Source organism: Halichoerus grypus, chromosome 9 (genome assembly GCF_964656455.1).
Source record: "Halichoerus grypus chromosome 9, mHalGry1.hap1.1, whole genome shotgun sequence".
NCBI classification, from domain to species: domain Eukaryota; kingdom Metazoa; phylum Chordata; class Mammalia; order Carnivora; family Phocidae; genus Halichoerus; species Halichoerus grypus.
The window spans coordinates 49,438,050-49,452,350 of record NC_135720.1 but is presented as its reverse complement, the minus strand read 5'-3'; the positions used below and the strand labels follow the sequence as shown (position 1 = coordinate 49,452,350).

At 35.7% G+C, this 14,301-nt stretch overlaps 1 protein-coding gene across 5 annotated transcripts in view; it reads right to left on the bottom strand.

Moving 5' to 3' along the window:
- REV3L (REV3 like, DNA directed polymerase zeta catalytic subunit) overlaps positions 1-14,301 on the bottom strand; it is a 179,791-nt gene that overhangs the window by 107,962 nt on the left and 57,528 nt on the right. For all 5 annotated transcript variants that reach the window (XR_013441149.1, XM_078054859.1, XM_078054860.1 and 2 more), the window contains 3 exons: positions 13,848-13,922; positions 8,004-8,164; positions 1,093-1,189 (listed from right to left, as the gene is read on the bottom strand). Coding sequence is in view for 4 of the 5 variants with exons in the window: in XM_078054859.1 (XP_077910985.1) it covers positions 1,093-1,189; positions 8,004-8,164; positions 13,848-13,922 (333 nt within the window). In the remaining variant the exon portion in view is untranslated. The remainder of the gene's footprint in view (positions 1-1,092; positions 1,190-8,003; positions 8,165-13,847; positions 13,923-14,301) is intronic.

Sequence of the window (14,301 nt, the reverse complement as noted above, 5' to 3'; positions counted from 1 at the left end):
GGTGCCTGGATGGCTCAGTCATTAAGTGTCTGCCTTCGGCTCAGGTGATGGTCCCGGGGTCCTGGGATCGAGCCCCACATCGGGCTCCCTGCTCAGCAGGAAGCCTGCTTCTCCCTCTCCCACCCCCCTGCTTGTGTTCCCTCTCTTGCTGTGTCTCTCTCTCAAATAAATAAACAAAATCTTTAAAAAAAAAAAAAAAAGCCCAAGTAATTCTAAAATGTGGAAATTCTGTGAAGTACATATTAGGATCTTAAACAACATAAACTTTATATATTTTTTAAAGATACCTCAGATACCTCTCTGAATTCTTTTTTTTTTTTTTTAAGATTTTATTTATTTATTTGAGAGAGAGAATGAGAGAGCACAAGAGGGGGAGAGCGGGAGAGGGAGAAGCAGACTCCCCACTGAACAGGGAGCCTGATGCGGGACTCGATCTTGGGACTCCAGGATCATGACCTGAGCCAAAGGCAGTCGCTTAACCAACTGAGCCACCCAGGCGCCACCTCTCTGAATTCTATGTATAAAATTATTATTGATAATTTAGATAGGCACTAATTACATATCTGCTTTATGGTAGGGAAATCTAAACATCTGGAAAATGTTATCTCCCCCAGAAAGTCTAATAAATAATATACTTGGTCAAAAGAAATCACAAACTACATTATTCATACATAGTATGTCAACCTACATTTTTTCTATAAAAATACTTAGAAATTTGGGAGTTATTTTTATTAAAAATATTTGCTATTTACATTTTAAATTGCTATTTTATATGTGATTTTTATTTGACAAGTTACAGGGTATCAATTTACAATGCATAATGAAGACATGTTGGAGAGAAGTATAAAAATTTATACCCAGATTACTTTTATTAATTAGATAATAAGTAGGTCTATTTTCATCCTGTTTCCAAGGTCTGTTTTTAAAATCTGTGATTCCATTTAACATACTAATGTTGAGATTTGCTTCTCTGACAGACTTGTAGATTAAAAAATATATATAACGTTAAGATTAAATTACAGTAACCACTGATTTCTGAATACATTAGGATGTACATAAATAGGTTTTTTTTCCTTTACAACATTAACTAACCTTGGTATTTCATCTTCTTCCCACCGAAATAAAGTACCAGTAAGAGAATTTCCTGGTAGCCGATCCTTGCAAGATCCAGTTGTACGCAATGGATCACCTAGGAATAGAAAGGTAAAAGGGGATAAATTCTATTTTTAACTTGCACACAATTACCCTTTAAGTAAAATAATATATAACCTATATGACTAGTTCCTAAAATTGTGTCCTTAAAATGCATACACACATAGGAATGCATATGCACAGCTGAGAACAATGGTTCCAAACTAAGAGGGTACAAAAGTATTTCTAATATGGGTATGAGAGAGAAATAGAAACAATACTTAGATACTGGAATAAAAGTATGACACATTTAAGTGTGCTATTGTGGTAGGTATGATTAAAAACTCATTTTGAAAATAATGAAAAATTAAGAATTTTTATAGACTTTAAACTCCTAGGGTATTCTGTATGAATCTCCACTAAAATTCTAGTGGAAATCAGATTCCAGATAAGATTCAAAACATACTTTAACACTAATCCCTGAACAAAAAATATGCAACACATTTCAGAAGTGGTGGCAGGTAACAGTGAGTGGAAACCTGGGGCAAATGCAAAACAATTTGACCAGCAGTGGAAGAAGTGACTATGCATGTTTACTTAGTTGTCTAGGTTTCAGGCACTGAGTCCTGGGGCCATACTTTGAAGTAGTCTCTAAACTTTTCTGTGATCTCTTGTGGGAATTTAAATTCTAAGAGAAAGCTTAATTGAGTAGCATGGAAAGAATCCTAAGAAAGATACTAAATTTGTAATCTTTTCCAGCTAAATTTAATGCTTTGTTTTTGTTTGTTGTTGTTGTTAAGTAGGCACCATGTCAGCGTGGAGCCCAACAAGGGGCTTGAACTCATGACCCTGAGATCAAGACCTGAGCTGACATCAAGAGTCAGACACTCAACCAAATGAACCACTCAGGTGCCCCAGTACTTTGATCTTATTTGGTGAGCTTGATCACAAAATAGTGTAATTAAAACTGAGAACAGGGGGCGCCTGGGTGGCTCAGTCGGTTAAGCGGCTGCCTTCGGCTCAGGTCATGATCCCATGGTCCTGGGATCGAGCCCTACATTGGGCTCCCTGCTCAACGGGGAGTCCGCTTCTCCCTCTTCCTCTACTTTTCCCCCGGCTTGTGCTCTCTGTCAAACAAATGGATAAAATCTTAAAAAAAAAAAAAGACTGAGATCAGGTACTACCATCTTTGTTATTTCCATAAAACACATGCCAAAACATGTAAGTGATTTTATATAACTTTAGAAGTTTTTAAAGACTTTGCTGTTAGGTGCCTAGGGCATTAATATGAAATTACTTTGTAAGTTGAAAATTACCATAAATATTATTTTCTAATAAATTTATATGAAAAAAGAATCTACACAAATTTACTGATTCAAAGTTATTGATAACATTATAAAAATTCACATTTTACCTACTTTTATGCATTGTTTTAGCATATTTCCCTAAAGAACATGGAAACTCCCTAACTTATATATATATATATATACACACACACATATATAATTTTTCAATTGTGGATGTTACAAAATGTAATATAAAATACCTCTGTGGTGCTCAAAATATTTACTCTATTTACTTTATATACTTCACCTTAACAACTATAGTAGTTAGCACCATTTCCATTTCATCTGATACCTGATTATATAACTGAAATACTGAGAAAAGCTGTATATGCATATAAAATGTTAAAATTCCTAAATCTTTTTTACTTTTGAATTTACTCCATTTACAAAAGTAAGACTACATTATGTACATTAACTTGTCTTATAAAATAAAAATGTTAACTTATGCATATATACATTAATTTACTGTAAGAAGTTAACAATCAGTTTAACTATATGATGTCTGAGAAATGTAAAATAAAATATAAAAAAGTGATTCACTTATTCTCTCCATGATTTCATTATAACCTTTTATACAAAACAAGCAAAACAAAACAAACCAAAACCTGAGGGCCATTTAGTATAATGAATTAAGATATAAATTTTATTTCATCATACTTGCAGCAATTTCCCTGGTTTTAATTTCCAACTAAATTTCATGTATTTCTGCCTTCAAATTGTAAAAATTTTCCATCTTAAAAAAAAATTCCTTCTAATTAACATTCTAATAATACTCATCTAACTTCTATAACTAAAACAAATGGCTTACATATATTTGACAACTCAAACTCTCCTCATGCTTTTTTCCTATTGGAAATAAACTTTTGCGAAAATTACCTCCTTTTCCTATAAATACCTCCTGTTCATGGTCTAGAATCTTTTCCATTCCTCAATCCTAATTGAACTCTCATCTATATTTGATACTAATAATCAACCTGTTATATTCTTTTATTCCCCCAATAACCTTTTTATTTTGGAATAATTTTACATTTATAGAGAAGTTGCAAGGGTAGTACAGAGTTTCTATGTATTGCTTACCAAGTCTCCCCTACTGTTAACATTTTACATTACGACGGTACGTTTGTCAAAATAAACTGACACAGACACATTAACTAAACTGCACACTTTATTTGAATTTCACCAGTTTTTCCACTGTTGTCCACTTTCCATTTCACGATCCTATCTAGGACACCACATTGCATCTAATTATCCCATCTCCCTAAGTCTCCTCTGGTCTATTTCTCAGTCTTTCCTTGTTTTTCATGGCCTTGAGAATCATGAGTACTGGCCAGGTAACCTGTAGAAGGTCCCCCCATGTCTGGGTTTGTCTGATGTTTTTCTCATCATTAGACTGTGGTAATGGGTTTATGAAGTATCACAGAGATGAAGTGTTCTCATCACCTCATATGAAGGAGTACACAATATCCACATGACACCACTGAGGATGTTAACCTTCAACATTTGGCTAAGTAAGGTATAGTTCTATGGGTCTGATAAATATATAGACCCATGCACTACCATACAGAATAATTCCTTCACCCTAAAAGTTTCCCTGTACATTTGCTTTGTAGTCAATACTCCCCTGTCCTTCAATCCCTGGCAACCACTAATATGTTTTCCATTTCTATAGTTTTGCCTTTTCCAGAATGTTATATGAATGAAATCATCCAGTTAGTAGCCTTTGGGTCTAGCTTCTTTCATTCAGTAAAATGCGTTAAAGATTCATCAATGTTGTATGAATCAATAGCTTGATGCTTTTTATTGATAAACAGTATTACACTGTATGGTTATATCACAGTTTATCCATTGCCCCAATGAGTGGACATCTTGGTTACTTTAGACTTTTAGCAATTATGAATAAAGCTGCTATAAACATTTGCATACAGATTCTTGCGCAGATATAACTTTTAAATCACTTGGGTAAATGCAGAGGAGAGCAATCGCTGGGTCATATAGTAAGTCTCTATGTATAACACTATGAGAAACTGCCAAACTGTATTCTAAAGTGGTTGCACTATTTTGCATTCCCACCAGCAACGAATGAGAGTTACCGCTGTTCCACATCCTTACCAGCATGTATTGCTAGTTTTGGGATTTTAGCCATTCTAATAGGTATTTAGTGGTAGCTCTTTGTGGTTTTAATTTGCATTTCCCTAATGATATATAATGTTAACAATCATCTTTTCATGTGTTAGCCATCATTACATCTTTGCTAGTATCTGTCTAGGTCTTTTGAACTTTTTTTTTTTTTTTAAAGATTTTATTTATTTATTTGACAGACAGAGACAGCCAGAGAGGGAACACAAGCAGGGGGAGTGGGAGAGGGAGAAGCAGGCTTCCCGCCGAGCAGGGAGCCCGATGCGGGGCTCGATCCCAGGACCCTGGGACCATGACCTGAGCCGAAGGCAGACACTTAACGACTGAGCCACCCAGGCGCCCCTTGAACTTTTTTTATTTTTAAAAGATTTATTTATTTGAGAGAGTTCGAGCACACATGTGCACGTTAGGGGAGGAGCAGAAGGAGAGATTCTTCAAGCAGACTCCATTCTGGGGGGGGGGGGTGCTTGATCCCACAACCCACGAGATCATGATGCAAACTGAAACCAAGTGTCAGATGCTCAACCGACCGAGCAACCCAGGCGCCCATCTTTTGACTATTTTTAATTGGGTTGTTTGCTTTCTTACTGTTGAGAGTTCTTTACATATTCCAGATGCAAGTATTTTATCTGCTATGTAATATGAAAATGTCTTCTCCCAGTGTATGACTTATCTTTTCATTAATAGTATTTTCCACAGAGCAAAAGTTTTTAATTTTGACAAAATCAACTTAGCAGTTCCTCTTTTCATGGATCATACTTTTTGTATTCTACCTAGAACCTCATTTCCAAATCCAAGGTCAGGCAGACTTTCCCCCTTTGTTTTCTTCTGTAAGTTTGATAGTTATACATTTCACCTTTAAGTCTATGATCCATTTTGAATTACTTTTTATATAAGGTGTGAAGTATGTGTCTGGGTTCTTTTATTTTTATTTTCTGGCATCCAGTGATTCCAGCACCATTTGTTGAAAAACTATCCTTTCTTCACTGAATTACGACTGTACCTTTGCCAAAGATAAGTTGATGTTATTTGTGTGGGTCTATTTCTGGGTTCTCTTTTGTTCCATTGGTCTATATGTCCATCCTTTTACCAATACCATGCTGTCTTGATTACTGTAGCTTTGTAATACATGTCTCGAAATTGGGTAATGTGATTCCTTAAAGCTTTACTCTTGAAAATCTCTACATTGCCCACCCCCCCCCCCAAAAGATCTCCCAGGTAAGAAATAACAGCCCTCACAAGAATTTGGGGAAACAATTCCTGTAGGGAAGAAAGTTAAGCAGTGAAGTTATCTCTCTCCTGCCTTTCTAATATCTTCTCTCTTCCTGCCTTTACTTTCTGGTCTTTTCTCTATGGAGAAAAAGAAAGATACTGGGCAGACAGCCTACTTCATCCTTTATTAGATGATTTCTATCTTGGGGATCCTATGGACCATTTACACAACTTGGTTTATATAGAATTTTATAAAATTCTAAGATTTTGAGATGATGAGAAAAACTGGCATTTAGTAAACTGTAAATTGACACCTAAAACAGATTATTATCTAGTAGAATTAGTTATGAACAAAAGAATTATTTTGGTCTACTTAAAAGGGGAGTCATATGTTGGTCTCAATGCTTCAATTTTTGTGCATTTAAAAAATGTAATATTTAATATAAGTTGTCAATATAAAACAATCTAAATTGTTTCACAATAGGGTATTATTAGCATCATCGAGAGACACGACAAACACAACTATAAGTGACTATAACATTATATATTAAAGCACTGCAAATAGTATTGTATTTGGTAAGAATTCTGAATTATAGTTTTTCAAATTGCATCTATAATTCTAATAACTGAATTCTTTGTAGGTCTTCGGTACATGCGTGTGCACATCAGTGTTTGCTAGGTTTTGCTCATTGAGACAGTTTTCTTGTGTGACTGGTATATTCTGAATTGTGCGAACATATTATATTTGAAATGTTATTTTTAGGAATAATTTAAGACCTGTAATAAAGAAAATTCCTCTACTGTACTAGAGTATCTGACCAGACCATCACCACCTCAGATCAAATTCTAGATCTGGGAATCTCTTTTATCTCCAAGGAATTCAAACTGTTGAAGTATATCAAAGGTTGTTCCACTTCCTAGTTTGTAATGGCATCTTACCCAAGGAGACCCTGGGTTTTGTTTTCTGCCTCTCTCATTTGGTAAGGCTGTCTCAATGGAGGCTCCAAATTTTCCAGGATGACCAAACCCCTCAGGGCAAAGGTTGATTTTCAGCAGTCTATTTCCTCTTTTGGCCAGTATTTCTTTATTGTTTTGTAGTCTTTGATGCATTTAAGATTTTTTTTTTTAAATCTTCTTAGCCTTTAGATTGTTTTTAATAGGAGGGTTGATTATAATAACTTAGTCCACTATTTAGGGGGAAAAAAAATCCTCCCTGGTTACTTTTCAGAGCACAGTTTAGATACTGTAGAAGAAATGTAAGAAGTTAAACCAAAAAGAATAGCCAGTAAACTATGAGATAAAAAAAAGCTAGCCTCTGGTTTAAGAAGTTTGGCAGTGAAGGAAAAGAAAAAAATTGTAACAGAAAGGACAATAGCATTGGCAGAAAAAAAAATGTTCGGTTCATTTTGTTTCAAGCAGAAGAGAAGGAATTCAATGAGAACAAAAACAAAAGATGCTAGACCATCTGACCCAGAAATTCTATTCCTAGGTATGTGCCCCCAAGGAAATTGAAAATATATGGCTATACAAATATCTGTACATGAATGTTCAAGGCAGCTTTGTTCAGAATAGCCAAAAAGTAGAAACCCAAATTTTCTATCAGTTGATGAACTGATGAACAAAATGTAGTATGCTCATACAATAGAGCATTATTTGGCCATAAAAAGGAATGAAACACTAATAGATGTTACAACATGGATGAACTTGAAAACATTAGGCTAAATGAAAAAAAAAACAACCATATAATTCCATTTATGGGAAATGTGCAGGCTGGCAAACATACAGAGATAGAAAACAGATTAGTGGTTGCTAAGGGGTGAGAGGCATGGAAGGGTTAGAGGTGACTGCTAAAGACTACAGGGTTTCTTTTAGAGGTGTTGAAAATGTTCTGAATTTGACTGTGGTGATGGTTGTACAACTCTGTGAATATACTAAAAGCTAATGAATTGTCCATTTTAAATGAGTGAGTTGTACAGTATTTGAATTATATTTCAATAAATTACCAAAAAAATTTCTTTTGAGATTCTTTTCCTGATAAACCCTAATACCACTTTGCATATTTCTTTTTATTCTTTATCCACTCAGCAGTTATTTTTGAAATATATGTTATTTTATAAATCATCAAGTACATAACACTTGTTTCAAAGCTTTAATTTGAACTTGGAAAATTAACCTTACTTTTCCTTCTCGCTTTTCGGAACTTGACAGCAGCCAGATTTATTAAATTCATTCCATAGAGATTGTAGTCAATGAACAGCTGTAGGAGGTAGGGAATATGCGCTTCATGAGGCTGGTAAAATTTATTCATTATGGCTCCACTTTGCAAAAGTTCACATATCCTAAATTAGAAAAAAAAGTTACATCATAAAATTATGGTTCCTAAAATGTTAAGTGAAACATTACACTACTATAGAGAATGAAGCACATTATATTAGCACACAAATTTTTTATTTTAATTTTACTGAAACTTTTTATTTTATTAGAAACTAAAAGTTTAGGTCAAGTTTTAAAGTAAGCTGCACACTCAAAGAAAATGGCAAAAAAACTACCTGGATGAAGAATATTTTGACTTCTAAAACGAACTTAATACTAATTATACTAAAAAAACAGAATGTCAAAAGTTTTTAAAATACGAGCTTTTCCTGGGGTGCCTGGCCGGCTCAGTTGGTGGAGCATGTGACTCTTGATCTCTGGGTTATAAGTTTGAGCCCCACGTTGGGTGTAGAGATTACTTAAAAATAAAATTAAAAAAGAAAAAAAAGCTTTTCCTTTTAAAAATTGAGAAAAATATTTTATTTTAATTTTTTTTAAAGATTTTATTTATTTATTTGACAGAGAGAGACACAGCGAGAGAGGGAACAGAAGCAGGGGGAGTGGGAGAGGGAGAAGCAGGCTTCCCGTCAAGCAGGGAGCCCGATGCGGGGCTCGATCCCAGGACCCTGGGATCATGACCTGAGCCGAAGGCAGACGCTTAACGACTGAGTCACCCAGGCGCCCCGAGAAAAATATTTTAAAAGATTATTACAAATGTTCTGAGAAAGGATTTATGACTCAAACCCACTACTCAGAAATATTACCGTTTTAATATTTTTCTTTTCTTATTTTTCCTTCATGATGGGGAATACAAACAACAGGCAATTATAAAAAGTATAAGTGCTATACAAGGGAAGCATATGAAACATCTAGAAGGGATATTAATAAGATAAAGGTACAGAAGTTGTTTCTGCAAAGCCTGCTTGAAGAGAAGTCTCTAAGCAGGAGATTAAGGATCAACTAAAGATACTTCTTCTCTGAAGAAAGGAAGAGTATTTCACACAAATAAAATTACACATGTGAAGGGTCACAAGAAAATGTGGCTTATCTGGGAACTGAAATCATTGAGTGAGGCTTAGTGACGGAGGCTGCGGTGAGTGTGTCTACGGGGGAATGGGCTAGAGAGATAATGAAAAGTCAGATCATGCACAGCCTATTCAGACATTCAAAGAGATGGTAGAATTTGCCTTTGAAGTGAGGAGCAGGAAAGAGAAATGACCAGGGTAGCTAGAAAATACAAAGGGCTAGAGATAGGAAGTGAGAAGGCTATTGTGGAAAAACTAAGATGATGGTGGCTTTAACAAAGATCATGGCAATCTGTTGATTCAGGAGACACAATGAATAAAATGGTCAGGCCTTGATGACTGACTAGATGTGGAGGGTATGGTATGGTAGAATAGGAGTTAAGGACAATGTCTAGATTTCTTGGTGGTGCCAGGTTTATTGAAATAGAAATGACTGGAAGAAAACAGGTTTCTTTGCAGATTTTTTTGGAGGGGTATTAATGATAAACTCAGTTTTAGACATACCGGGGTTTAGGTATTGGGGGTATTCAGGTAAGTTTCCATGAAAATACTGACAATGAATGACAATGAAAATGAGGACAAGAATAACTATTTACACAGCAGAGGCAGCTAACATATATTTAAGGACTATGTACTGGACATTGTGTTAGGTGTTTTAAATGCTTACTCTCAAGTAATCCTCACTATAAACCTATGATACTATTATCCCCATTTTATAGAGAAACTGAGTATTAGATTAAAAAGTTGTCCCAAATCATACAAATTAAAAGTGGAAAGCTAAAATTAAAATTTTCTCTGATTTGTGAGCCCTTAAATACATTGATCCAGAGCTCTGGAGGAAAATTTAGGCTACTGATATATACCTGGAAGTCAAATGCATAAAGATTAACAAAAAGAAAAAACAAACCATGAGAGTAGATAAGGCTGTACAATGAGGAAAGAGTACAGAGAGAAAAGCTGAAAGCCTAAGACATAACCCCAAGAACAGCTGCAGATGTTAAAAGAGGAGCCAACCAAATGGCATAAATATGAATGATTGGACAGGTATAAGGAAAAACAGAGGAGGCTTATATCAAAGAAAGTGAACACCTGGGGTTATTTTAAAGCACTACAAGCACGGACATAAGGTCAAAAGTTAAGGACAAAAAGGTAACTGGATTTAGCAACACAGAGGTCTGATTTTGACTCGCAGATCCTCTGAAAGGATCTAAAGAATCCCCAGTGCACAACTTTGACAACGACTTTTCTAGACTGATGGGTTCCATTTTCTCTATGAAGTAGGAGGCAAAGTCTTGGGAGGGACTTAACATTTGAGTAAAGAGGGTGGAGAAAGGTAAGAAGAAAATTAGAGAAAAGCAGAAATAAGGCAGGGCAGGGCCTAGGTGAAGTTGAAGACTATGAATTCACAGTGGCACCAATCTGCTGTGATTTTTTTGTATCCTACAGTAATCAGAAGCCAGAGTTTAGCAGAGAAAGAAAGTAAATAAATAGATTAACCTAGAATTGATGGTTCTACCTGGCAGACAAAGGAGTTGAGAAGTAAAGAACAGAATCTGAGCTGGAAAGGAAAGAAATTAATTGCAGGAGAAGGCTATACAGAATGGGGCAGTAGTAGTGAGGCAAGGGAGTTTAAAGCCTAAAAACAAGTAGAGTGGGAGTACCTCAGGGACAGAGTTGAAAAGATTAAAAAAAAAAAAAAAAACCCCAAATAAAGGATCTTATTAGAGCCATGAAAAGGTTCTAAAACTGAATCATAGTGGTAAATTTACTAAATTTACTAAAAACAAACAAAAAAACCCACTGAACTGTATATAGTTAAAATGTGTGAATTTTGTGGTAAATTATCTCTCAAGAATTTGCAAAAAAAAAAAAAAAAGACAGACTGTAGTCAGAAACCAAGATGTCTGCATTTAAAATCTCAGAGGTAGCTGTTGGTGGGAATGCAAGTTGGTACAGCCACTTTGGAAAACAGTGTGGAGGTTCCTCAAAAATTTAAAAATAGAGCTACCCTATGACCCAGCAATTGCACTACTGGGTATTTACCCCAAAGACACAGATGTAGTGAAAAGAAGGGCCATATGCACCCCAATGTTCATAGCAGCAATGTCCGCAATAGCCAAACTGCGGAAAGAGCCGAGATGCCCTTCAAAAGATGAATGGATAAAGAAGATGTGGTCCATATATACAATGGAATATTACTCAGCCATGAGAAAAGATGAATACCCAACTTTTACATCAACATGGATGGGACTGGAGGAGATTATGCTAAGTGAAATAAGTCAAGCAGAGAAAGTCAATCATCATATGGTTTCACTTATTTGTGGAACATAAGGAATAACATGGAGGACATTAGGAGAAGGAAGGGAAAAATGGGCGGGGGGAATTGGAGGGAGAGATGAACCATGAGAGACTATGGACCTGAGAAACAAACAGGGTTTTAGAGGGGAGGGGGGAGGGGGATTGGTTAGCCCGGTGATGGGTATTAAGGAGGGCACGTACTGCATGGAGCACTGGGTGTTATACGTAAACAATGGATCGTGGATCACTACATCAAAAACTAATGATGTATTGTATGGTGACTAACATAACATAATAAAATTAAAAAAAAAAAAATCTCAGAGGTAGGACAAATTCCAGGGTGTGGTGAGAGTAGGTAGTTTAAGAAGAATGGAAGTAAAGCTCACAGATGAGCAAATAGAGAAAGCAAGAGGCCAGTCTCCAAATGATATGTATAGTATTCATTTATTCTACAGAAAGTTATTGACTACTGTGTGCCAGACACACATATTCTGAACATTGAGGATTAAGCATCAAACATAGCAGAAAAAAAATCTTTGCCTGTGGACTTATATTCTAGCAGAACATCAATTGTATGTGGAATTTTTTTTTAAGATTTTTATTTATTTATTTGAGAGAGAGAGTGAGTGAGCACAAGCCGGGGGAAGGGGCAGAGGGAGAGGGACAAGCAGACTCCCTGCTGAGCAGAGAGCCTGACGCAGGGCTTGATCCCAGGACCCCAGGATCATGACCTGAGCTGAAGGCAGACGCTTAACTGACTGAGCCACCCAGGCGCCCCTGTATGTGGAAATTTTAAAAAGAGGATATGTGCGTATATGTATGTATGTATGAAAAATAAAAGGACACACACCACACTCTTACATCGCCTCTAGGGAAAAAAGTTAAGAGCGAGGGTAAAGGTAAGTTCTACATTAACGTTTTCATATATACTATAGCCAACACAGCACCTATAATGTGCCAGGCACTGTTCTGAGCGACTTACAGATATTAACACATTTGATCATCAGAACAACGTGCACTAACATAAACCCTATTTACAGATGAGGAAGATAAGTAACAGATGGAGTAGAGCCAGATTTTGAATACAGGTAATCTCTCAATAAATCACGGAATTTCACATAGGCACTGTGATAAACTGACTATGTAACTTAAAGCAAACTTACTGGAAATAGTTTAATAAGTATTTGATTGCTATAGTCACAAGGAAGAAAAACAGATCAGATGTATACTTCACGTAGAACTAGGCTATTTTTAAAGATGCATGCAAATTTTATCCATGGTTCCCCCTCTAGCACACCTGGGGATGAGAAAGAGTAAAAATGATTAAGTTTACTCTCTTACCACTGTGTGTGCAGGAGAGGGTAAGAATTCACAGTGATTGTTCTTTTGGACTCCATGGATATTAGAAAGTGTGACCAAGGGGAAGTGGTACAAGAAACATCACTGTTGGTAAGTGCCTATTCTGAAAAATTATTTTGGTACCCTACATAACAGAAGCTGTTATGGGATAAGCGTAGGAGATTATAGAGAAAACTAGTTTTCACTGGTTACTTGGAGAAGGGACTGGGATTAAGGCAGTGATTCAGTGAAGCACTCAGTTGGCCTAATTCAGAATAAACCTTACATCCTTGGTAGCTGTGCCTCTCTTGGTGCCTAAAATCACTCTGGGGAAACATTCAATTTGTGTCTTACCAAAAGGTTACCTTTTGAAACCTAGTACTTACTAGCAAGAGAGATCTTCTGAAAAAACAATAATCAGCACTTCTCCAAGGACACTTTTACCCTAGGTTGTCACCACACAGAGTGAAAACCCTTGTTGTGAGCCCCAGAGGATGACTGAAGTCTTCTTTATATGTGCCCTTCCTGCCATCAATAACTTAGGCTCCAGGATCATTGACAAAATAAGATAGACAGACTTACTGAGGGAAGGAAAAAAACAAAACAAAACCAGAAACAAACAAAAAACCTGGGATATAAAATTTCACTAACATTAATAAAGAGTCAACAGAATTCTGAGTTCTCAGAAGCCCTTACACTCTGGACTCACTCTCATGTATTTCTTTTTGCTTTGAAACTAAAGAGCAAATTTCTCCTGGTATTGAACATTTGCTCTCGCTACTAAGATCCATCTCTCCTTATCTACTTCTACAAGCTCTCTAAACCTAAGACAGAAAAGAAACAGTAAGGAGCTTTATAAAGCAAGGTCCCTTCACTCTTAAAATATCCTTCCTAGAGGCCAAGCTATGGCTCTCTCTTTGCACATAAATATACATATTATGGTCTCTTTCTTTAATAATGCTACAAACTATATAATCTTTTCTTCTAGATTTTTTTTATTATTAAAATACTTAAGTGATAGTTATTCATATTTTTATTTATCTTGTACCTTTTCACCATCGCAGGATTATAAAGATAGATCTTCATAAAGTGTCTTTCCTTCTCATGATAACCATAAAAAGGCCTGAAATAAAATAAAAAGATATTTCAAATTATTTTCAGCATTCAGAGATGAAGTAATGCAACTTATTGCCCAAATTACTCAGGTGACCTAATTCAGTCTTATTTATATTTAATATTACCCAAAACCCCCCAAAAAACAAACAAAACCATTCAAAACCTTTCAATTAAACCTACAACAGGTTAATATATAAAATACTGAAATCTGGTTATTTCTTTTAAGAAGTTTAAAAATACAACTTTCAAAAACTAGGGACAAAAAGGAGTAGCAAACTATTTATACCTTAATTTCAATCATAATGACTCTATTAAAAAATGGCTCTTTTCTCTTTACTCTGACCATGTATGAAAAAAACAGAGACCTTTCAAGCACCTTCTTCACC